The sequence below is a fragment of the Sphaeroforma arctica genome (assembly GCF_001186125.1).
Source record: "Sphaeroforma arctica JP610 unplaced genomic scaffold supercont1.296, whole genome shotgun sequence".
NCBI lineage: Eukaryota > Ichthyosporea > Ichthyophonida > Sphaeroforma > Sphaeroforma arctica.
In genome coordinates this window covers 23,986-49,694 of record NW_014040262.1, presented here as the reverse complement: position 1 = coordinate 49,694, position 25,709 = coordinate 23,986, and the positions used below count along the sequence as shown (strand labels likewise).

The 25,709-nt window shown below is 42.1% G+C and overlaps 1 protein-coding gene across 1 annotated transcript; it reads left to right on the top strand.

Moving 5' to 3' along the window:
* The first annotated feature begins 1,116 nt into the window (after positions 1-1,116).
* Positions 1,117-25,384, top strand: SARC_04939 (hypothetical protein). The gene is made up of 44 exons (XM_014301208.1): positions 1,117-1,463; positions 1,714-1,843; positions 2,296-2,430; positions 3,420-3,527; positions 4,020-4,124; positions 4,589-4,693; positions 5,089-5,169; positions 5,325-5,416; positions 5,658-5,775; positions 6,037-6,179; positions 7,013-7,100; positions 8,198-8,411; positions 8,702-8,859; positions 9,118-9,170; positions 9,656-9,729; positions 9,943-10,007; positions 10,381-10,544; positions 10,914-11,003; positions 11,248-11,353; positions 12,016-12,133; positions 12,723-12,854; positions 13,514-13,682; positions 13,849-13,950; positions 14,217-14,346; positions 14,512-14,710; positions 15,193-15,335; positions 15,912-15,993; positions 16,245-16,365; positions 16,930-17,057; positions 17,468-17,599; positions 17,943-18,124; positions 18,580-18,729; positions 19,010-19,111; positions 19,257-19,387; positions 19,722-19,778; positions 20,513-20,640; positions 20,933-20,975; positions 21,323-21,457; positions 21,651-21,725; positions 21,989-22,234; positions 22,953-23,103; positions 23,394-23,466; positions 23,740-23,843; positions 24,147-25,384. Exons 1-44 carry the CDS (start codon positions 1,285-1,287, stop codon positions 25,185-25,187), a joined length of 6,282 nt encoding a protein of 2,093 aa, XP_014156683.1. The 5' UTR covers positions 1,117-1,284; the 3' UTR covers positions 25,188-25,384.
* The last annotated feature ends 325 nt before the right edge of the window (positions 25,385-25,709 follow it).

The window sequence follows — 25,709 nt, the reverse complement described above, 5'->3', positions numbered from 1 at the left end:
GCTTACACAAAAATAAGGCTGATGCAGAAGCAATTTTACCATCAAATACGCGACCCGAAGTGGTTAAGATGTATCCACAGACATACATTCCTAACTTTAAACAGCATGGCATGTACGTACCAAGATGGAGTGATGGCCATCTTCTGATCCGATTATGATTTACAACACTTGTCCAGATGTCCGCATATTGTGAGAGTGTATGTTGTAGCTGCATCAATAGTGACCAAGTATCGGCGTCTTGGTCTTGATTAGTTTGAGAGAGACCTCTGGTGAAAATAGAAGTGATGTTTTAGGGTTTTTGGTCTTTGGTGTTGGACTGTAGCTTACAACAGCGTTCAGCCCATACTCGAACAGGGTCCTCATCAGTATATATTGTCTTCTGACTTCTGTGAGTCTGTGACTGTGCCGCTAACCTCAAACAGGGTTCCGTTAAAACTTTTATAAATCGAATAAAGATACGTTTACGTTCAACTTATATTTCGATTGCAGTCCTTTGTATGCTCATAGGTGCAACTTGCGGGTCTAAACATTTAAGTGTGTACCATGTTAACGATACGAACAAGACCTATAAAAGAACTTAGGTAGGCCCTTCTGATCACATTACAACCGTTATAACGTTTTAATATTAAAAAATAAATATGCGTTTACGTTATACGTCTATCCCGTACCCCCATAACGTTTAATACGAGCTTGCCACCAGTGACCAGCCACCCTATTTTGATTTTGGTTTGTTTTTGATTTTTTTAAATTAATTTTGTTTTTTTATATAATAAAAATAAACAAAACTATAGTAATATTTAACGAAGAGTCGAGATTCGAGAGTCGAGTCTCGAGACCGCCAAAAGGGATATAGAGGTTTTTAGGAAGAAAAAAAAACCTAAATTAATAAAATAAAAAACACTGATCCGGCACCTGTGGATATAATTGATGACAACTACGGCAATTTTGGCGGGCTTTTGGGTGATATTGATTGTGGGTTTGGGGGTATTATTTTTTGAAAAGGCTATGGTTTGTGGCCTGGGTTTCGTAACTTTCGTTTCTGCTTTCGTGTGGGATATGTATTTAGTATTCATTACGTGCCACTTATTAACGTTAGTGTATGGGCGAATATATGTGTTTAGCTTTGTTAGAATGATTGCATAATACATAAAAATCGACGAGCGGAAACAACATCATAGGTGTCACACCGCTAAGATAGATATCATACCTCAACCACAGTGCGCAAATGCAAGATGGCCGTTAAGCCTAGAATGCATATTTTGACAACGAATCAGTCCGAAAATTATGACTGTTGATTACATTGTGATATCGTCGGGGGTCGAGGACTCCTTACAGGAAGATGCTGCGGAATTTAGTGCTGAGGATAGTGATCTGGCCGATTTTGTGTTTCAGGAAGACGAGTTCGATGCCATTGATTATGACATACCACAACAGCCCAACTCGTTGTTGCCCCCTCATATATGGTATGTAGAATGCGCCATTTAATATTTGTTATTTTCAAGAGCTGGTTGTCATACCTCCAGAGTATGGGACACTTTTCGACAATTGTTAACTCCCATTTTGTTTGCGGTGCTGTGTGAATGCTGCGTATTTGTATTACATTGAGGTGCTATGGGAATAGTGCGTATTTGTATTTGATCGAGGTGCTGTGTGAATATTCACATACATGTAGACTTACAACCTAAATCCGAATGGTCATTAACGCTTTTACAGGTCCTTGTTCCGGGACCGGTCGAAGAGGGATACATTCCTTACGCAGGCGTTGCAATATGTGCGCGGTTTGGGGGGAACTCCCGGAACTAGCGGTGACAAGGACTACCATCTCTGGCACACACAACCAGAGGTAAATAACATGGTTATACGACATCATGATATTTGTATAACATTATTTCATGTAGCCGAGCACACATATATTTTATATCCATGTCCTATACTACCGACGACATATTTAGATCTATCAAAAATTCTGTTCACTGGAGTGGTTTACTCAACTCCCAATGCTTCTACATGTCATGATCGCAAGTGTAGTAAGCATTCAGTTGCTGCATTGGCCCGGTTTCAAGGTTGTGCATATTTCCACGGAATGTGTAGATGCGTAACTTTCGAATTGGGCTATAGTACGAAAAAGCAATCCGAACTAATACCTAGTACAGTATGAGATATAGAAGAATAACTTGGCAAATTTAAGGGCAGTTTTGTGGAAGTTCAGGCCAATTCCTCTGTTCTCATCCCCCGCCATAATTTTTCGAATCACTGGGTGCTAATGCTGCTGCATGTTGTTTGGCTTGGATGTAGATGATGCACCAACTACTCCTCGCCCACAGATGCGTGCCACTACAGAACACGACACTTTTGGACACTTTCGGAGAGATCTGGCAGAATGACGTCACGGTGTGCAGGGCTTGCTGCGATGAATACCATGACTCCAAGGTAAGTTGTGCGCTCATACTATGTATCCACGATATTAGTATATTCAATAGTGTTGGATGTAGGTATGCTCATATACATACATACATACATACATACATGCGTACGTACATACATACATACATACATACATACATACATACATACAAACATACATAGATACATACATAGATACATATATACATATATACATACATACATACTTACATACATACATACATATATACATGTATATATACGTAAATAGATACATAGCTACATAGATACATAGATACATAGATACATAGATACATACATACATACTAACACGCATACATACATACATGTATACATACATACATACGTACATATATACGTACATACATACATACATACATACATACCTACATACATATATACGTACAAACATACATATATACATACATACATACAAACATACATATATGCATACATACACACACACAGACACACACACACATACATACATACATACATACATACATGTCGTATTTTATGCCATGATTGGCGTACAAGTGTAGTATTCTTTTAAACTATGCAGCTACAGTTAAATTGTTGAGCGTTGGCTATGTTTTGAATGTGATTGTAGGAATGCATTGAAAACCTTTTACATACATTCAGTTTGAGCCAAATTTGCGTATGGATATATTAATAACGTAAGATTATTGTATATACACCACGTACCTGTTTGTGGATTAAAACATAGAGGAAGCAAATAGCAGATTGTTCACGGTATCGTATATTGGCAATTTGGCAATCAGTATATTATTAGTGGCGACAAACTTTATAGCAATTAGATAGAATAGGGAGCTTGTTAGATCGCCTCCGTTTATGATATGAATTTCGATATTCTACTGGTACATACGACACTGAAAATGAATAAGTGGGATTTATGTTGCCTTCCAATATTCGAATTCGACACTATCTGATTTCATTCATGCCAATACTTTGCTACACTTGCAACCAACGTCAAGGAGTTCTGGTACAACGAATTCCGGAAATCTGAAAATCTCGCATCGATCTCCTTCAAGAACACATACGACCAGATGGACACCACTCGGCTGTGTAGTGCTTTCAACGAGGTAAGCATGTGGTTTAGATGCAAATGGAGACTCTTGGATGCGCTTAGCCCACTGATTTACTAATAATTATGCTGGATCTGCTACGCTCGTATAGTTTCGTGGGAAGCCCGAGTTAATATTATTCAATCTTGAGATGCCCAATTTTTCAATCACCAATAGAACATGTCTGATAGATCGCGAATAGGCATTTATGCACTCTGCACGGCAATCATATAAGATTTGCTGTCATATGTGATTGATGAGATATAGAAGCATATACATAGTTGTATGTGATAATATTACATTTCACCGTGTGTGTCTCTCCGTTACGAGGTCCCATTGCCAACCTATCAGTATACCGAAATAAATTTAAAATTGCAAATGTACTTGTAATAGCAAGTTTAATGACCCAATTGCGCTTGTAGTGATAAATCCAAATATATACATTTACTTAAACGATGTTCTATATGATAAATGTATCTGATGTTACGGCTGCGTACTCATACCCCGCAGTACGTCAGAGTAAAAGAAACCAGTAAATGGGTACCCATTTACGAAGTGCTGGCCCATCCCGAGCTACTAGATACCTCCGATCTCCTTAACGATTCTTTCGCTGCGGTATGTTCGAATAGTATATCAGTATAGAGATGTGTTTTAGCGTGCATCTATGTGATTGACTTGTCACTTTCACTGATACAAACTTACATTGCGTCCAACACTGTGCCCTACACGGAAGACACCGCATTGTACATATGCCAGTATTTATGTGTGTAGTATTGTGTACATGTGTACAGTTATACTGTCCCACTTGGGTGGTACTATGTGACACGCATACGTGCAGCTGCCACGTTCAATGGACACACCAATGACATAGTCTTCCGGCATCCACATGTTGAATCGTTCAGAGACTGTGACTGTGCACTGCGTGATTCTATTCGCAGATATCCTGTTGTTCTCGTGAGCTGTTCCGTGTTTAGATTTCAAATTCTGACGTGCTTTCGAAGTCGACTTCTCTCGTGCATATACCCATGCACCTCAATGTATGTATAAAGTGACAGACAAATACTCGAAATCTGACACAGATGATCCAAGTGTACGAAGAGCAGAATGTGACGCTGTATGTGCCCGGTTATATAGTTGGAAAAGGGATACTGCTCATCCACCAGAATGACATCGTCAGGAACTGGGTATGTGTCAACATATTCTACTGTGGCATATACGCACTCTTGATAGAATTTTGTGTATAGCATCGTTTGTCAACGGCTTGCCGCGTGTAATTTATTTGATTGCTTTAACTACGCCGCTACCAACTAATGCTGCGCAGTGAAGTGGCATCAATAAACATCTTATTCGGTATCACAATTATTGCCACCACAAGAGAAGCTATTGGTTTTGAAGTATCACTGATAGCACTGGGTAGATGACTTTTCGCAGTAAATAGTGACGGTGATTTTACCAGCAAACGCTTCAACTGATACCTGATATCATCCTTGTTCAGGCTATCATGTATCAAGACGTGTCAGCATTAAATCCTTCTAATCGATGTTTTCGACTCAAATTTGATCGATTTAATCCAATGCAGGCGGGAAGTCAGTATCGAATATCCAAGATGACAGCCGAGGAATTCGAGACGTTCGAGCCTGTATTCTCACGCGTGTATCTGGTACGCTGTTAATGTCCAGTGCGTTGTTGTGTGCTCAGTGGTATTTTGCTCATTGCAGGCGCTACCATGATAACGTTATGCAGAACCGTTGTGACAGCATATTCCAATACATAGTATATGTAACAAGAACTTGTGACATTAACGTGGTACAACAGGGAAAACTCCAGGCGATCAATGACAACCGTGTGAAACCTGAAACCGATGACCGCCGGCGAAACAACAGACGCTTTTTCTGCGGCTTGAGAGAGTATGTAGGTTTCAGCATAGCACAACCTGTCCCTGCTATCGTTAACTATGAGTGGTGTGGATATCCAATTGTGCATCCAGCGTTTCTACGATTTTATCCTAGATCAGGCCTGACATTTGATGCGGACATTATATTATATGACAAGTATTGGCACCTGCCAAATAACAGAATAGGTTTCTTTTGCTTAAAAATATTATGGGCTGAGCACCGCAAGTGACCCATTCCTTCTCTCCATGCATAGGGTGTTGAAAGGATTTGATGAAGGCGTTGCCCAATGCCGAGCCTTTGATTCCATCGCCCATGAACTCGTAGACCACATTATCTCGCAATTGGCTGTGGACTGTGGGTACTTGCTCGAGGTATATGACTATGTCCAGAATGTGTTTTATCTATACTCAGTTTGTATTTAAACCATTTGATTTGTGGTTTCAATTGAATTCTATGCCCGATTAAGTTATGATGGGAATCTGTTTCTGTACGACTCCGTAGCTTCCATAGTCAAACCACTAAAGCCAGTCCGAACAACGTTACCTCGACTATAATAACAAACTATTGGGTGCAATGAATTTTCAATACCCTGATTATACACTTTACTTACTCTCTGTCACGTGTGTGTGCAGGTGATCAACTGCTTCCACATACTGACCAATCTTCTGCAGCACAAGGTTTGGTACTACTCTACGCTTGCCCTTGGAGACATTCTGGACGGCCTCTTCCAGAATAGTTCGTACCTGCAGCTGCTTAAAACGCTGGGCACAAGAGGGTAAGCAAGTGCTTGAGCAATGTTTTGGTCTGATATTAGCCCGCGTGCAACCCTAGGTGATTGTATGCAGCTGTGATTCCACATAAACTGTTTGATTTTTACTGTCAAGTGTTGGGAATATATTTGTGTCTTGTTGTATACTAAATTCTGATCAGGTTAGGGAATACGTCCGTTATTTCACGTTAGTATGTTCACGAGGTGCTCGTGGAACTCTCGGTGTATGTGGGCTTACCTTGAACAATGTTGTCATCGTTTGACAATGGACGTCACAACGACATTTTTCTCATGTGCAATTTAACTGTTTTACTTCGTTGCTCGCTCTGTGTGTCATTTTTCTGTATTGTTGTGACCCGATGCAGGGGTTGTAATTGTTGGCGATATCAATCATGAGTTTCGTTGTCTGTGTCACTATTGCATCCCTTGTGCATTAATTGTTGCTACTGTACTATAGTTGTATTCAATTTTATCACGTTTCGTATGACATTTCCGCTCCTAGGGCAGTGTACTCTACATCATTGTTTTTTGCTTTGTTTTGTCTCTGACATCATTCGTGTGCATCAAACAGATTTTAGTTTTATATAATAGAACCCATTCATATAGATATTTTACGTGAAATCTAGCACCTCACTCTCAACCCACAATACACCGCGAACGGCTCCTTTATAGTCATGTAAACTAGGAAAACATACTTCTCACAAAACAAACACCTTTTTGAACCCAATCATACTGGATCGGACACCCCACCACGATTTGGAAATATCACTGTGTGATTGTGGAACGTACGATTATGGTGAAAACGGATGTTACCAAACATGGATTGTTTTGGCGCGAAGGAGTCCTCCGATGCTTGTAATCAAGTGGATGGTTCCCATGTGTTTGTGGTACTGCCAATGGCTCAAACAGTTCAGTAACAAGATATCAGTATGTTACATTGCTAATACAATGATATTGTATTGACTTTTATTATGTGTGGGTCCTTGTTGTACAAAAATATACTACTTTGTTGGGCATTCTGGCTCGAAGTTCTTATTACAGCACACACTATAGATTTGTGAGAAACACGTCATGTGTTTCTTGCTTTCTTTGTGTGTGTACTCAGTGCGTGTACTCAGTGCGTGGCGAGTTATATATATATATATATATATATATATATATGAATCGATTGTGTGGAGCCTAATTGGAATACGGCTTCACTGGTAAATAACCGGCAGATGTCTCACACCCGATAGTCATGAGCGCGCAAAATTCGACGTTGTACTGGGCTGGACGCCACAGCATGCGCACATGTACTGTACTTATCTCCAGAATGTGTGCCAGGAATTCGTGGAGCTCATGGCCCGCATATCGGTAAGACAGGGATGCGGTTGAGGCATCTTCTATTGTCGGTCTTCTGACAATTTGGAGTATGATGCTGCATCCACGTAACTTTCGTTCGTTAGGCAAGCCTTCGTAGTTGAGCTGCAGGTTTCGAGTGTAGTTTTATATACACGGTCTCAGGTATTGGTCACTACTCGCTCAATACTACTCGTGTACATATGAAACGATGGTTTGACGATAGAAACTATCACATATGCATGGTCTGTACAGAATTCTCGTACCTAGATATTGCTTTCATTCTACGCTGCGAGTATATGCAAGTAGAAGTTGAGACATACAATATACAATTCTCATCGCATGGTTGTATATTGTGGTTGGCTTCTCATATTGTGTGACACAGAATGGTATACTTGAATTCGAGGAATTTGCGTATATAAAATTATTTATGCATGTGATGGTGCTCTACAACATTTATCGGGGAATGTATTATTCTAGACAACTATCGATAAAATACGATGTGTTAATGCATAGTATATGAATATGTTCGTTCGATTCGAAAATCTATCATTGGCGACAAGATCTGCTGACAATATGGCTTGTGCTGATTATCACAACTTATATTTGCCAGTCATTTTTCCAATTGTACTCTTTTGAATCGTTGCAAGTCTTGTCTCAATTCTGAAAGCTAATTCCTTACACAGCCAGCAACCGGCAAGCTTTTCAATAGGCTCGTGCTATTGAACAGCGATTCCACGTACCCTGACGACGTACGAGTGCTTATGAACGAACTGGTGATCAGTATAGTGGAGGTGTTCTACACAGACAATAAGCAGAATTTTATATTGTCGGCTGCGGATATATGGGTGGCTCGCATGGTACATGGCATGCAGCAGCACAACGCGCAGTCAAAAGAAGGTGAGCTGTTGACCAGTGGTTCTCGCATCGGGCTTGATTATACTGCTTATATCTCTAGCGTAGCTGGATCGTGTGCATTTATATCTAGCCTTTGACATAAGAAAGCCACACATAGTCAACACAGAAATTGTACATAAATGGTGCCGAGTTATATCCTCTGAGTCGTTCTTGCCTTTGGATGTGAATATCTCTGCCTACACCGGAAAAGTTCAACTCCGTTTACACGCAAGAACAAAGCACACTTTGATTTGAGAGCTCACTCCCAGGACATATATGATTTATCACTATAGGGCTGGAAAAAGACACGGTGTCTCAGCAGTACTGGCGCAAGTGTGTGACGGTGCTGCTGTATGTTCTCGAGAAAGATATGGAGAACTACATTGCTAATGACATCCAAGACCGATACGTTGTGTGTAGCAAACTTTGGTCTGTTATAGCCGAATCAAAGGTGCGTTCATTACCGATGAAGTACAAGAAGCGTGGTGAAGCTGTTTGGTTGTTCTTCTCGCATATATCTGTATCTCTCGCCTGCAATCACCTAGCCATACCCAATCGCAGGGCTATGAGGGATATTTAAGAACCACTCAAAACCTCGGTTTTTACAATATTCTCACAAATTTTACTCATACATATGTATAAATTTCCAAGTATGTGATTCATGAGCTTTTTTTCGTCTGCCCATTCATGTATGTCATATCCATTGCAGCTTGAGGATCTGCCGACTGATGTGATGCTATATATACTCATCTCACTATCTAGGTATGTCGGTAATGCTTTGTGTGATATGTATGTTATATTTGCATGTATTGTCAGTTGCGTACTTGCAAGACATACCAGGAACGCTGTACGCGTATTCAGGACAGAGCCAAGCACACTCGCGGAGTATAAACTATAATTTATATTTTTAATCTTGCATTCATTTTATTTGATCTGTTCGAAGATTAATCTCAGTCTCTGTATCATTAAATGGTTGTCTGTCAGTAAATGACTAGTCATAGGATAATGAAAATATTAGGTAACTTATACACAAAAACAGCTACGCTCGTGTGCGAAATGCAATCAATTTTGTACATAAATTCTATATAGTAATGTCCCTTTGTGCAAGTCTATTTGCCTCAGGAAAACAAGAAGTTTTTTGGCAAGCAGTACATATGAACATTGCATTGTTATCCATGCGGTATACAACCGAGTCTTTCGACAATACTCTTGAGTGACTTGTTGTTTATGGTTTGAATCTTTATCAGGGGGCAACTGACTAATGTAGATCGCAATCAGAGCACACCCAACCAAAGAGCACAGCGAGCCCTCGACTGTTTCAGTATGTGAGAAGTATATGTGTTGTATAACCTACACCGTGGCATCGTTTCTACTACTGTGCGTGATTCCTTTCTCGAATTTTGAACCAACGATGTTTGTACTGTTTTTTGGAAGCCAATATATTCGATAGGAAAAACCCTAAACCCTGACAACGATGTCCACATAAGTTGTTCGCTCCCTCATGAATAATCGTCGTGACTCCTCGGCTGCACAGCTAAAACTCTTCAGTCCGTTCTGACAAAAATCTCAGACGAAACTGATCGGGACTGCATGAAACAGGTGTGTGCACACAATCAAATTTGCAAGTTGGTACTTTTTCATTTTGCTATGGGTATATGTGCATGTAGTGGTTTACACAAGTGTGAGAATGAAATTGTTTACGTTAAGAATATACTGTGATCTGTAGCTTAGTTTTTTTTATAAACATTCTTTGTATTGTGTTGCATCCATTTAGTTGTAAAGTTATATACGAGTACCTACTTTGATGTTTACTTGATGAATTTCGTCGCCAGTATTTTTAAGCTACCGGTTGATAAGTCTCATTTATGTCGCTTGTGATACAATTGCTCATTAGATAGATGTATATATATTGAATTGAGCTCACGAACGCAACTTTTTTGTCTAAACGCGGGTATCTTATGCATATATCCAGCTCTTTACGGGATCTACTGGCAATATTGACGAGAATAACAGCGGATACAACACGCAGAGCGTGTTGGATGCAATCTTAGTACATTTCTGCTGGGGCTCGAAAGAGATCCGAGCGTTGGCTGTGAAGTGCTTTGTTCGCTTCAGTGAAGTATTCAGCTATCTCGAGTATGTCTGAGCCCTGTTGCTGGTGTCTGCGCACACGTACGTATGTACCAGTATCTCAACATCCCTTTAGTGTAGCACTGTGTTCGTGCACATATCTATGCAGATGGTGAATTACATTTTGTGTGTGGGTTTAAGTGTTTTCCATATAAGTAGGCTCAGAGTCGGATTGTCTATGTGCGTGAGCAAGAGGCCGAGTGTTAGTGCTGAGCGGCCATTGAAACAGGTGACTCCTTGACGGCTGATAATCTCCTCTCTTTAGACTATACTTGCGATGGAATACTCTACCTAATTGTCATCAATGCCTCCCTTTGTATCTTTCCCTTACCATCCGCAATATTGACAACTCTGGCACTATTCTGGCTACTGCAGCGTACACGGCTACATCCAGACATTCTTCTTTAACGGTGCCTCCAAAGTTTACTTGGACCAGCATGCGCTTTGGATGCCCCACATAATCGCGTAAGTCTCGTGCCTTTAGCTAGAAAATTGGTAGTTTTATTTTCTCGGGACCGTGGCGCGATACCGTACTTTATCGAGAGACGTACTAAAACTTTACTCGAGATATGTGAACTGGCTGTGTTTCGAGATGTTCTCGCGTTCTGGATAGAATGAGAGCTAGATATCAGTCATTCCATTGCTATGTATCGCAAAAAGTTGGCCTCAGCCGAATGTCGTCTCAATAATTTAGCGTCATTTCCTCCAGAGAACTTGGTATGATCACAGATGACAGCGTGAGGCGGTCAGTACTCGGCATGATATTCCGCACGTACGACACACTGAATACGCTGGACTATCATTTTGATGACGATGTAAGCAAGTTGGGCACAAACATGAGTTTCTTACACGGTGAAGCATTCTTGTGTGGGAGAGAGTCTTTATTATAAAGTAATCTGCGCTACTGATCATCGAGTCGGTCTTCCTACATGTGTATGGCTTCATACACCCCTGAACAGGACGTTGTGAGCGTACTTCGTGTTGTGTAGGTTTGCGTAAGTGAAGTAAACGGGGTTTTCCTCAATTGTTTTCAAATTAATATTTTGATGTAACATCCTGATCGTGATACGTTCAGCATTAGAGTACTTTCTTGTACTTGTATCCAGGTATATTTACATCTCAGGATGTAAATATGAGCATATCCATTCGCTCCGCCTTGTGCAACCAATTAGATGTAAGTGAAAATCGGTTTTTCAAGACTCTCTTGCATATAGTTGCCATGGTTGCGATTGATGTTTATGTTATGCATGTACTGAATTGTGTAGGTATGAGCGTCTGTGAGAACACAGTCTTTTTCCACTAAGTGTGCGCATATAAGTTGAAATGAACAAGCTACTGTATCATAGCCAGCTGTAATCATATATGGCTTGTTATGTTCTGTTTTGACTACACTAAACGAATTAACCGGCAGTGTCGTGAATAGCTACAATATTGATCAAACTTAAACATGTTGCCGTATATTTCATTTCGGTGACAGATGCTCAATCTGCAAAGGAAGGTCAAAGCGCAGCTGATCAAGATGGATGACGACGAAGAGGAGGAAGAGGAGGAAGAGGAAGAGGAAGGAGAAACAGATGCAGACCCGTGGGAATCTGGTGTGTGATCCTGGTGGTTGTATTGTGTCGTACCTGTTGCATGGCGCGTGTTTTCAGATGCTAAATTGTTTGTTAGTCCGTGAGATTTTTATGATATTTTGGAGTATGGTTGAAGACACATGCGTACACGTACGCGGCCCTACATCTGGACGTTTTCCAAAACGACTTAATCTTATCATGGGATCAATCTTAAATCGGCGAGCAGAACTCGTGCGTGTCTTCCTTGGTAATCATATTTATGGGACAATTTGGTCTCGTAATTCTTTATAGGAAGTTTTCGTCATCATAGACCTGTTTGTTGACGACAGCATGCATAAACCGCCTGAATAAATGATAGAATACTTCTGTAAGCATCAATTTCAATTATAACATGGTACAATTTCTACGACACGGTCTGGTACAAGCCTTTCCTACATGCTGGAAACGAATTCGATCTTGTGAGTCTGCTGCAATGCGGTACATCCATGCGCGTGTTTTCTTTTGTATATCCTTAGATCCCCAGGGGGGCTTACATTCTCGTACCGGCATGTTTTTAACTCAGGCGCACATCCACTCATGCTGTAACTTGAACTCACTGTGTGTGACGCAGGTACGCGACAACGTGCCAAGGCCTATACTGTACGGTCTGGTTCGTCGTCACCTACAACCACCTCAGCGAGTGATGTGGCCCCACTGCCAGCTCCAATCACATTACCTAAAATACTAAAGACCAAAAAAATCAGTATGTGTTTCTATGCAGACAAATATGACACTATATGTTTATGTGGGTGTGTTTGAGAGTATAAAAAATATATAGTAAGAAAGTCAGTTATACATATTCAGTGCACTTTTTGGGCGCAACCCGATCCACGACATTCTAGAAATTTGCCAAGCTGCAAGCAAAAGCACAAGTCTAGAAAAGGGTACTAATACGGGCATGCAATAGTATTGAGGCAAGACAAGGTTGAATGGTAGTAATGAAGGTAAATGTATTCACTACACATGTTTTCCCGCCAAGTTACCGGTGTACGTCAAGTGCTCCTAGCTGCTGTGATTATCTAGTACAATTGTTTGTATAACCGACATGTGAGAGAAGGTTGCTACCAATATGCCAGGTATATAATGTTGACCATCGCAAAAATGTTTATGGTCTAGCAGATAGCGTTGCCATTGGCGCAGCATCTTGTGTCAGCTGAATGGTGCACATATGTAGGTCACCGTGAGGGCACACTCGACATTTTATTTGTTGGTTTTATGCACACAAGCGTCTATGAGACTCAAAATAAATACACGTTGATTCATTCTGAGGTTGAATAAACACATGTTTCCGTCGAGTGCCCAACCCAAATGCACCAGTTCGATATCAATAAACAAACTAACGCGTCGTTTGAACACGCGCAGGTAAATATGATGTGTACAAAACAAGTAACGGGTCGACGGCAACTAGAAAGGCGCCTGCTAAGAAGAAAAACAAAAACTTTTTAGACGTGCTAAGAAAAAAGTCCAATGCCAAAAACAAAAACAGCGCACTCGGAACCACTAACGCTAGGGATGCCCTGGGCTCGCACAGGTGAGCCAACAAATCATATATATGTACTTAACACATGAATTGTTTTGGAATTGATTGGCATTGAATGCTTTAATCTGCATCTCAGCCTGTTGTTGGACACACGTCTGATAAATCAATTCTTGAAAAGTCAGCTGAGAGTCTCATCTGTTCTGCTACCTGTGCACAGGATGTTCGGAACTTCTGGGTTTCAAGCAGCTGCCAGGCGGTCTACCAAACATGCCCAGCCCTCTCTGCTTTCGAGATTCGCGGACTTCGGAGAATCGGAAGAGTAAGTGATTCGAACGAGAAAGTGTGAATATGAATTGTGCACACTGGTTTTGTATGTATAAACTAGCGGTGTTTCGTTGCCAACAACGGTTTGACGCGTTGCTATGTTCTTGTCTGCTCGTTGGACAGTATTCGAGATTCTGGGTGATTCATTTCAGTGTAATGTACGACACGATTTCCTCACGGATCCTGGCCCTTTGCTTGACCTGTACGAATTATCACTTGAAACAGTAATGGATTGACTTGAAAAATCATCGCTTAATACAGTAATAAAATGCCCAAAGCGACCTCAGCCTCTGCCCGACTGAAGGAGCAAGGGCTCAAGCAACCAACTGTCACCGCTCCAACACCCCCTACAATCCCTGATCTTACATTCTCTAAAGGGGCTCCTACAAAGGTTTGGAGTGTGGCCTTACGATATATGGGTGTCGTATGGCGTAGAACGCTTTGCATTTGAGCTTGAAAGTTAGTTTATTGAGTTTGTGCACTAGATGTATTCACAAGATTTTTTTATAGACACTTGATGCCCGCTCACTTTTAAGCGTTGCATTCTCTGCTATAGTTGGGATCATTCGGGGGCAGTTTCTCCGGTAAACCCCAGGAGGACAGATTAGCCAAAGCTCTTGCGACTTGGAGTCGAAAAGGTGCAAAGGTTACTGTGGTTGAGCTGCCTTCAACGCCCAAATTCGTTCAGAAAGAGAGGCCAGCGATGGTTACTAAACCTGAATCTACGTTGGTCATTGTTGATCTTTTCAAACAAGGTGAGACGTGGGTGATACCGCGTGTTGGTGTTTCGTTGGTTTGATCTTATTGTGGATTGCGTGAATTTTACGCAAAGTATGGGAGATAGCCCTTGTAATAACAACCGTTAAGTATGAATACCAATCTTGGTAGGATGTTGAACTACTGTGCTCCAGCGGAGTTTGTTTCTACCTATATTCAGTACTGATGTGGCACCTGCGGAAAGCAAAAGAGGATGATCAATATACCATAGTGATAGCTATGTATATACCATAGTTATAGCTATGTATACATCATAGTTATGGCTATGTGTATATCACATTTATAGTTAAGTATATACCACAGTTACAGCTATGTATATACTATAGTTATAGCTAAGTATATAATATAGTGATAGCTACACATATACCATAGTTATAGCTATGTTTATACCATAGTTATAGCTGGTGTATAGCAGCGTACTAAAGATCTCACCCGATAGTACTGCTGCCTTGACATACAGTGCTGATGTGGCATTTGCGGAAGGCAGACAAGGACGACAGTTTGACTCAGTTGGTAGTCAAAGACGACAAGCCGAAGGATGTTATCCCTTTGGCCTTCGACGACTACGCGCACTACAGGAGGATCTTCACTCCATTTCTAATCGTAAGCGTATTTGAAAATTGAAGTATCGTTTCCTGTTCTGTTTTTGTTTAATTGTGGTGTCATATCTTTTCCTCGGCTCTTTTAAGTATAATCCACGAGCTGTGTATGCTCTTCCCGAGTATTGGAATATTTCGCCTGGCTGTGACCCTGGATTTGTATTATGTTCATTTCGATATAAGTCGGTCATCGACTGAAGTGTTGCGGTAACCCTTGATATACCTTTATCATCGCCAGCGCTAGTGATTCTATTAGATATACATATTTTACCTTAGCCAAAAACCCTAAATATATTGACTAAGTCGATCACAAAAATCTCCATGTGCCTGTTTTGTAGTTTCGTATGGGCTCATAAAAGAAGCCCTTAGATATTGAGGTTCTGCTTATCTGCGTAACTCTTGCATCCCGATTAGAGAAGACAATCGAGTACACTCACCGTTTAGCAATCTGTCAGTAAATAGTTCTCATTGATTTAATAATTTCATGTCAGAATATAATCAGTTAATTATCGGACGATTCAATGGTTCGCCCGTTACGTCACTCACATTTCAATTGTGTCCGCAATGTGTTGCTTTGCAGGTCGAGTTTGCCGATTCACTTAGAAATGAATCTGACTTCGGGAGTGAGCGAATATTTGGTAACGATGGCTTCTGTCTTGGAGGTATGATCGGCCTTTCCCCTTTGTAGCTTTTTATGTATTCTAATAGATAATATTTTATCGGATCTAGTCTCGATTCTAAGATAGCCTTGAGGTCAAAATTGAACATTCGCCCCAGATATGTGCATAGAAACAGCGTACAATTTTTTTTCTGGAATTTTTACATGGTACTCTTGCTGCTTATCTCTATTGAACAGAAAGCGAACTTGCACAACGTATGAGGAATAAATTAAGTAATTTATATTGTTTCACAGACATCAGAAAAGACGGCGAGTTCTGGCTTCTCCGCTTTGCGCCTAGCCAGGCCATAATCGACTGTGAGTATGGGGTCGATGATGTGGTGGTAATCAGCAGACCACCCAAGACGAATGCAGAGTATGTGAAAGTTTTGGGAAGTAAATACGCCATTTATTTTGGAGAGTATGCGCGTGTGGGGATCAGCACATGCTGATTTCTGGAATATTTTATAGTTGCAGACCCTAAGTATATTTCTGTCGGAAGTCTTATCAAGTGCAGTGTTTTTGTCTCGCATTCCGGTATATGACTGAGATCAGTCCGGTATATTGGGACGGGCAGTCAAAAAAGTAGCAAGTGTGTCTACTCACTAACAGAGGACATCAGCACGTGTTTCATGGGCTCACAGTTATTACATTTATACACGCTTAGGCAGGTGTAGCAACATTATCGAATGTGTTCGTGACAAGAACGAACTCGATCAACAATGGTATTTTCAAAGCGCCAAAGTATCTGACCCTTATCTGCTATTGATTGTACACTCTTGTTCCTCATCTACAAATTAAATAAATGGTCCACTATCATTGCATGTAAGTTATCCAAATTTGCTTTTAAAGCGTGTATGTGCGCTCTGCTATTTTTATCTCATATATTTTGTGATCTCGTACGCACTAACATCACACCGTTGTTCATAAACAAATACAGCGGAACTGCTGCCTCACCCGAGATAGATCGAACATCTGGAGTGCCTCCACACCTTCTTGGATTAGTGCAAGAAACTCCCAGATGGAAAAGCGACAAAGACAAGTTCCTTGTTATCAAACTGCATTACAGTGTGTACCCTATATTTGTGCGTGTGTTTACCTACGCGAATGGCAAGCTTAAATTACGCAACAAAATTTGGACATTCTAATGTGATACATCCATTGTGAGCTGCTCATTAGGGTAATTTTGTCGTGGCGAATCGATTGTATATATTAATTGTATTAAGATATACATGTAGACGACGTTATTTGACAGCGCTTGCATAGATGATGTCAATGACGAGGGTTGCCGACAGCAGTGCACGTTATACCATATACAAGCATATTACTCAAAGTAGGTCAATGGTTTATATCACATTGTCATTGATTTGTATGTCCTGACCGATGGGTTGAAAACGTATTCATCCACTATCGCCTCCCGATGGGGACATGAACATATCATATCTTTCTATACTCCTTTAAATCCTCGGTGCACACAGATGCCGAGATGGAGAAGACGTTTCGTGTGGGCACCCTGACCGGAAACTTCCGGATAAATCAGGACTATCATGTGTCCAAACTGGCGAACATCAGACCAATCATCCGGCAATACCAGGCACTGGTCAACTGCGGTACTTGCGCCGGTGATGCTCCTTGGACTTGGGCTGATATGTCACTGAATGTGTTTGTCTGCGTTTTTGGCAATTTATGCAGAGCCAATTATTGCTTTATAGTGTGTGTTTTGTTTGGTGGTACGTGCCAACATAATGTTTGAATTATATTGTCGGTATTTCCCGGTGAATGCAACTCTCGTATTTGTGGACAGAGGTATATCTCATTCATCACCTCAGGTATTACTGTCCTCTCAGGCAGCAAGCACTTTGATTAGAACTTGTGCGCTCTCTTTTACCCATCGTAAAATTATGTCGCTGCCTTCGTTTGACACCTTTATATTGGTGGTATATATATTTGCAGGTAACTCACCTTTGATAAACTGTGTGATCAAACCAAAACTGCCGGCGATGGCTCTTCGAGGGGATGCTATCGCACACGAGGCGACAAGCCATCTCGCCAACCGCCGCCACCAGCAGTATAACAGACCACAGTTACAAGCCATCCGCAATTCGATTGCATACGATGGCATTACTATGATTCAGGTATGAATATAATTGGCGAGAGAGGGGAGAGAGAGATAAATGCTTTTTTGAATGTGTGAGTAGACAAATTGTTCTAGCGTGTGCACGTGCGCATATGTGAACATGTCTCACACTAGTAATCACATCCACGTAATAGTCGCTCCACGTATCTGTCGTATGTAGTGATATGCACTAGTACAGTTGTTCCGTGTATGTTTGGGCAAATAGCTGATGTGACGTAGATGTGCCCAGCTCCATGGGTACCCCATGCGCCTGTTAGCTGTTTCGAGGTGTAGTCATCTGATACAACAAGAAGTGGGCGAGACATAACCAAAGCCATATATGGCATACTCTTTAATTGATCTGTTTTTCTCAGTGTTGTGAGCCTCCGTTTCTATCATCCAAGCAATGTTCAAAGTGATATAAAGCCACACTCCATCCCTTGAGCAAACGTCTACATGCTATCCTTATCGCAGGGACCTCCGGGCACAGGCAAAACGCGCACCATCCTAGGTTTACTGGCCGCGTTTTTCAAACAGCCGTATCTACCTCACAAGCCGCGTGTGCTGCTGTGTGCGCCATCGAATGCAGCTGTGGATGAGGTCGTCCGGCGTATCCTTGATGTGGTACGACTATGTAATTGAGTATTTACATAGTATTTGTATGTTTCTATCCCTTGGTAGGTATGTTTTCCGCGTATTTATAGGGGTGTGTCTCAGTGTCACGTGTTTGGGTATAAAATCGGTAGGATGAGCGCTTGGTTGTTTATGAGCATGCGTGTATGTGTGTTACATGTCGGTAGTGTGCGTATATATGTGTGATATGTCGTGAATTGCCATCGACGAACTGCTGTTCTTATTGAGGTCAATCTGAGTTGCATATTCCTGGGTATCCAAACCATATCAGGGCCTTGACATGGGTACAGATATAAAGCATCCAGTCATCGTGAGAGTCGGCGATGAGAGGAAGATGGATGAACGGGTAATGTCAAGATCCTGGAATACACTGGTATGTCTGATAAACAAGAAATGGGGCTGGTCAATTCACAATCCACCATGCCTTCACGCTAATCTGCTTTGTTACACAAGCACACATTTTCAGAAATGCATATTTGCATAGGCATATTGACACATTTTTAAAATATTCCGCACAGGCAAAGGTACCGCTCGACGCGCTGAAAAAGAAGTTGGAAGCCCTCAATGAGCTACAGAAGGAAAAAGGGAAACTACACAGTGATGCGAAACGCCTCACCAACGAACGACTTTCCTACCTCAAGGAGAATGGGCAAGTCCGTTCAAAAGAACTATATTTGGATGTTATAACGAGCTGATGACACCCATATCATATTTAAGATGCGCATATTGCATACGCATGTACAGACCCTTGAGGTTGTTCGTGTTGTTTATACCTTGTTAGCTGTCGTTGGTTTCAGTAAATGCTTTTCAAATTTTGGCACGGGATTCTGGGGGTGCAACAGATAATCTATGAGATGTACAAACGTGCGTGGGACACGCAAGTATTTGTGTACTCTAGCAAGTACGCCTTCATAACTTTGTCTTTCTTCTACTGCTTCAACTTATGCCGTGCCTCAAATTATCACTTTGTGTGCTCCATGCAGTACTTCCGGTCATCAGAGTGACACTCAATGGATCGCGCTTAGCAAAGCACAGCAAGAGTAAGTGGGTGATCTCTAAACAATTATTGTCTACTGTACCTGCATTGCATGGTTCATAATCGGGTGTGTGAGCCCTTGTTGCTGTCAATTTAAGTAAACTATCTTCTGGCTTCAAGGAAGAAGGGAGTTATGGTCTGCGTCATGATTTATCGCGCTGCGTTTCGCTTGTGTGGGGTATGGAAGGTGATTTGAAAAAAAAGGGAAAATACTCGCATTTGTATGTAGGTTTCCGTCATCATTGTGTCAAGTTGGATACCCATTATTTTTATTGAATTTGTAGGCTATTCAAAGTCGACCAATATTATGAAACTATTAGATATGTGTATAGTTTTAAACTGATAGCTACGCAGTGTAGTATAATACCTATGTCAGAAAAGGCCAAGGCATGGATTGTTTCGATTGTCATTGTAGACGTTGTCGTCGTAGTTTTGGGGTACTTCAGTGTACTTGTATAGGTTTTCCCAGTACCTGCTTAGTCCTCCTACAAGATGCATAGTACTCGCGCAACCTGGTACATTGCTCCTTAAAACCATATGATGTGTCTTGTAGTTTGTTATGTACCTCTAGCGCCTCTATTTATGGCAGACCATGCTCTTGTTCAAGAAGTTTGCTATTGCACGCATTCTAATTGCTAGCTGTAGACTGATCTATGCCAATCTCCGGCAGGTCACATATACTGGACACGCGCTCATCTTTTGACTCTTTTGGCTTTTGACTTTTGACATATATTGCAGCGCGAAAACCACATATATAACAGCGAAGACAGCGCGGGAGAAAATGTACAGAAATATGGGTAGGCTACGCGAACAAGAGAAAGTTACCATACTGGAGGGTGCAGAGATCATAGCAACCACATTGAACGGTGCGTGGTGTGTCAATTTTGTACAGTACCTTGTGGCTCGTATCCGCTATACTTTAATATCCCATCTGTCTGCGTGTCAAATATCAATCTGCGAAGTTCCAACTTCACAATAATCCTGAGCTATTCTTTTCCAAGTTGGGCCCAAGGTTCTGGAGTGTCGTACATGAACTACAAACAATGGACGCTGTCGGTGTTTGTTTTCAGCGCCCGCCATTAGGTCCTGTGCACCGTTTTCTCTGCCAGTATTTCACACGCACATAACCGTGACACACTCTTCTACTGCATGACATAGGGTCCGGGAATGATGCGTATGTAAGGGCGCACATCGATATCGGGTATGATTTCTGCCAAGATATAATTGTTGCATTCTGTTGGTAGAAATTTCCTCTCTCGCACTGTTTGGGAAGTTTGCTTATTTGCTTTCATACAGGATGTAACGTATAAAGTGTGATTTCACTGTCCATCACGATACTAACGTGCTACTGAATCTACCCCAAAATGGTCACAATGTATATACTTAATGCTGGCGTGTGAAGTTCAATCAAAATGTCCCTGTGCACGCCCTGACGTTACTACCATAGCTCTATTCGACCCCATCTTTGCTCCTTCAGAAATCGTTTAACGTCTATGTCCGCTCAATTGCTTGCGCTCATACACTCATGATATCAACACTCGCGCACAGGTTTACGGTCATTGATGAGGCAGCGCAGTCTACAGAACTGGATGTGCTAATTGCACTGCAGCATAACGGACGCAAATGCGTCATGGTGGGCGACCCCAATCAGCTGCCAGCCACAGTCCAATCCAAGATCTCCAAGTATGTGAAGCTCACATAATTATGTGAAATATACGATTTCTCACATATCACGTTGGTATCGTTCTTCGGTTTGGTGTCTTGTTTGCACATTTGAGTATGATATACACATACATGTGTTTCAAGGTCTACCAAAGGCTGCTTACACCATGGAGTTGTCGACCGCTCAATCATGAGTCATTTGATTGCGATGCAGGGAGTTAGGATACGAGCGCAGCATGTTCAGAAGGATGCAGGTGTATTTCCTTCAGCAGTCAGAGAATAAGCACAGGTAAGTATCACAAACATTTGAATACTGATGTGTTCTCTTCTCTGGTGGCTTATGTCAGTCCCTGCTGATCACACTTCATTACACAAACTGTGTCCAGAGATACAACCTCAAATTCCTGTCGGCATGAACTTCCTCTACTTCTAATTAAATATGCATCTCAACAATGGTCGTTCACGTCATGGAACAATGCGTTTCTATCAATACGTTCATGCATAATTCATATATCGTAAGAGCTAAACCCAATGCTCAATCACCTGCCACAGTCCCGTGGAGCTACTGACGGTGCAGTATCGCATGCACCCGGAGATCGCCTCCTTTCCATCGAAGCAGTTCTATGAAGGGCAGCTAACAAACCACTCCTCTACGCACACCGGGAGGCCGGTGTACCAGAAAGTGTTTGGGCCGTACATGTTTGCCAATGTGGATGGCATAGAACAAAATGTGCACGGCAGTTATATCAATGAAGAGGAGGCGAATGATACTCTGGCCCTCTTCGTGTGGGTCTGCATGTAAGTGATCGTTTCTATGTGTCAGTATAGTTGGTCATGCTTTATGCATGTTCGGTTACTGAGATCACAAAAATGGAAGATCGTTTTTGTTGCTGAAAGTAGCTTGCTATATTGTGCGGGCGTTTTTGTCCGTGAACTCGTGTTGAATTAATTTTCTCGTTAATACCAGTATCTGTGCTAGGGGTGGGTGTATATCTTTACTCTCTTTGTTTGTTGGGGTACTTAGGAATCATTTTCATATATCAGCAGCGACGACAACACATGTTTAGTTTATCAAACGCAATGGAATGAGTGCAAATCTGGAAGTGCAAGGCATTTATCACATTCCAGCGATTTTTCTACAATTCTAACTACGCGATCTGCAATAGTTTGCTGTTACCTACCCCAGTCATCACAGACGCCCTAAATAACACACTTTCATATTACGCACTATTCCGATCGCAGTTGTAGCACCCAGTTCATTGTTCCTGTCTACCACCCATCCCTCCATCCACCCGATCATATACATCACATAGCACCTTCACAGCATCTGTTGTAATCAGCACACGCACTATTACGCGCTCATAACTGAAACTCGTGGGTTCCAATTTAACCGCATTGATTGATATCATCCCATGTTGTGTACACTGACAACTATAGCACTTTAGGATAAGAATGCGCTCATCGCATTATGCAATTCTCATCACTCCCACTCCACCCCACCCAATTCATAACGTAGGAGCTGCAGAGGGACGGGATTCTCTGGCAGGGTGGGTATTGTGACGCCGTATTCAGCTCAAAAACATCTCATCAGGAGACTATTCTGCGACTTCTTCGGCGGTGAAGCTATATTGAGTCATGTGGAAATTGACTCTGTAGATTCGTACCAGGTATGCGAGAGTTTCAACTCTCGTGCATGTGCTGCATATCTGGGTTTTGGCGCATCGTGAAGATATGGCGAGTGTATATGGGAGGCCCATTTAGATGCTTTTCACGTATCTGTCTCAGTGTGCAGGACCGCGTGCTCTCAAAGGAATCGCGTATAAGCGAGCACTCGGTTTCTAAGAGAATGTGACATCTATTGCTGCTCACGATTAAAATCTTTTCCGCTCTTACTTAAATGCTTTTTTTGCTGGCTTGGCCACTAACCGCTTAGCCTACAAATCGATCACTTTTTTAGGGCCGGGAAAAGGATATTATCATCTTCTCGTGCGTGCGTGCCAACCACAGCGGAAATATCGGATTTCTGAACGGTCAGTTTATGTTGCATGCGAATGTATTGCCCTCTGCTAAAATTCTTTCGACACGTAATCGCTGTAAATCAATGCCGAAAAAAACATCGGAGCGTGCTCCCTTCAAATGCCTCATATTCAAAATAGTTATATGTGGCGTACTTGAAGCTTTTTGCGAAGTGGAAGAAGTGGCGGAAGTAGACGCACTACCAAGGAATATGCTATATGTACCCACACGCAAATACAGCTCACTTGTTAATGAACATATATAATCGACTCCTTATGATCATGTAGACGTGCGGCGGCTGAACGTTGCGCTCACTCGGGCGAAGCATTGCATGTGGGTGCTCGGCAATGCTGAGCTGCTTTCAAAAGACAAGGAGAAATCGATATTCAAGGTATGCAATATACAAAGCTGGGTTGCCCGTTCGTATAGTTCTTGTGAGGCTGACTCCGTCTCGAATGTTCACACATGGATCAATTCTAGACACTACATGGAGGCTTGATACTCAAATAGAATAGATACCTGCTGCCTCCGGAGTTGTTGTTTGGAATTCGACGAGACGGTATTGTAAGTGCCACTCACTTCGTCATTGATTACAATGAGTACATTTAAATTTCATAACAAGATTCGCCCACCCTGAAGAGCTTTTATATGCCAGACAATCACCTCCAGTTTATCTTATGATCATTCTGAACAGGATTTAGCGGACGATGCTCGTGACCGTGTATTGATGAAAAATGGCCGGCCCTGGTCCGAATACTCTAGAAAACACCCTGCACCTTCCAACGCAATGCTGGAAGACTCAGAAATCGACCTTAAGGCTCAGGCCGCAATCGCAGGCTACAGAGCGTTATCGTCTGGGGGTTCAAACAAGAGTCTGTCCGCAGTGCGAGACACACACCTTCCTGGTACGAGAAACAGACACTCGAGGAGTAGCGGAGGAGGGTGCAGTAGCCGTGACAGCACACCTTCCCCTGAGGTGAGAGATGCGCGTCCTCTGGATAACCGTGAGACGTCTAGGAGAGGAAACAGTGGAGGTTCTAGCAGCCGTGAAGCCAGAGAGAGCTCCTCTGAGAACAGGATACGCTCAACTAAACGCCCAGGCACTGAGGTGGCTGATAACACCCATGATCGGAAACGCACAAAACGGACCTCGATTGAAAATCGGGATAAAGATTGCAGTAGAAATGCACCGCGGCATTCAATTGAGACTCGAAATTCGACAGACGGAACAATTATTCATTTGCCTAAAGATGCAGCACAAGCGAGAGTTGAGGAGGGAGAGATTGATGGGGAGCACCACCGAGGTCCTGTGAGGAAGAAATCTGAGTGCACACGATCGCCCAAACGACAGAGGAGTTCTAGAGACATGGAGAGATGGGAGGACAGCAATGGGCGCGAGAGCAGAGGAAGTAAAGAGAGGAGGCCGAGCAGAGACAGTCGAATTGGCCGAACGGCGTCTCGTGGTGGTGAGGGCTACAGGGGTTTTTCTGAAACTAGGAGTCGAGACTTGCGGAGAGACAAAACAATCGTGCAGGACTCGAAGGGTCACTATAACGAAGAGCTGAGAAACGAAAATGGTCGCACAAGCAGAGTGGATCGGAGCAGCCGAGATTATGCCTACGATACCAATAGACGTAGGACACAGACTGTAGAAGAGTGTCGTGAATCAAGGGACGGTGGAGGATCATTGGACGGAGATAGCGATTACAGGCATAGAAGGAGAAGTGGGAGCTAATCGGAATGTCTAGCGCTCGATATTTTTGAGCTGCAGAATGACGGACGGACTATAAAATTAGAGTATTAAACATTTCTAACTACTAACTATTCCGCCGACGTCGCTTCATAACACAAAGATAAGGGGAGGGCCCTAGAAATTGCTGAATTAGTCGAGAACTGGATTTTTAAAATATGAGGAATGCAGACATAAATTACATGATCAGTACCTTTCTTTTACATTGAGTCGCTACTTACACGAATTTTCCTTGTATGCTTCGTTATTGGCTATTCTCTGTTCGTTGCATCTGTTTGGTGGTCTATTATGCAAAAGAACCCATGTATATAGAGTGGGAAACCTGTCTCCTAACTCAAAATTTACCAAATACCTTTCAGACGAGATTCGGATAAAATTGTGCCATAGGGTGTTTGCTGAAATCGGTATATATTTATGTACACAAGTGACATTTTGGATGCCTTAAGACCCGAGTGCTCACTCATGTATGCCAACTCTGACACCGGCATGAGAACATCAATGCGATAC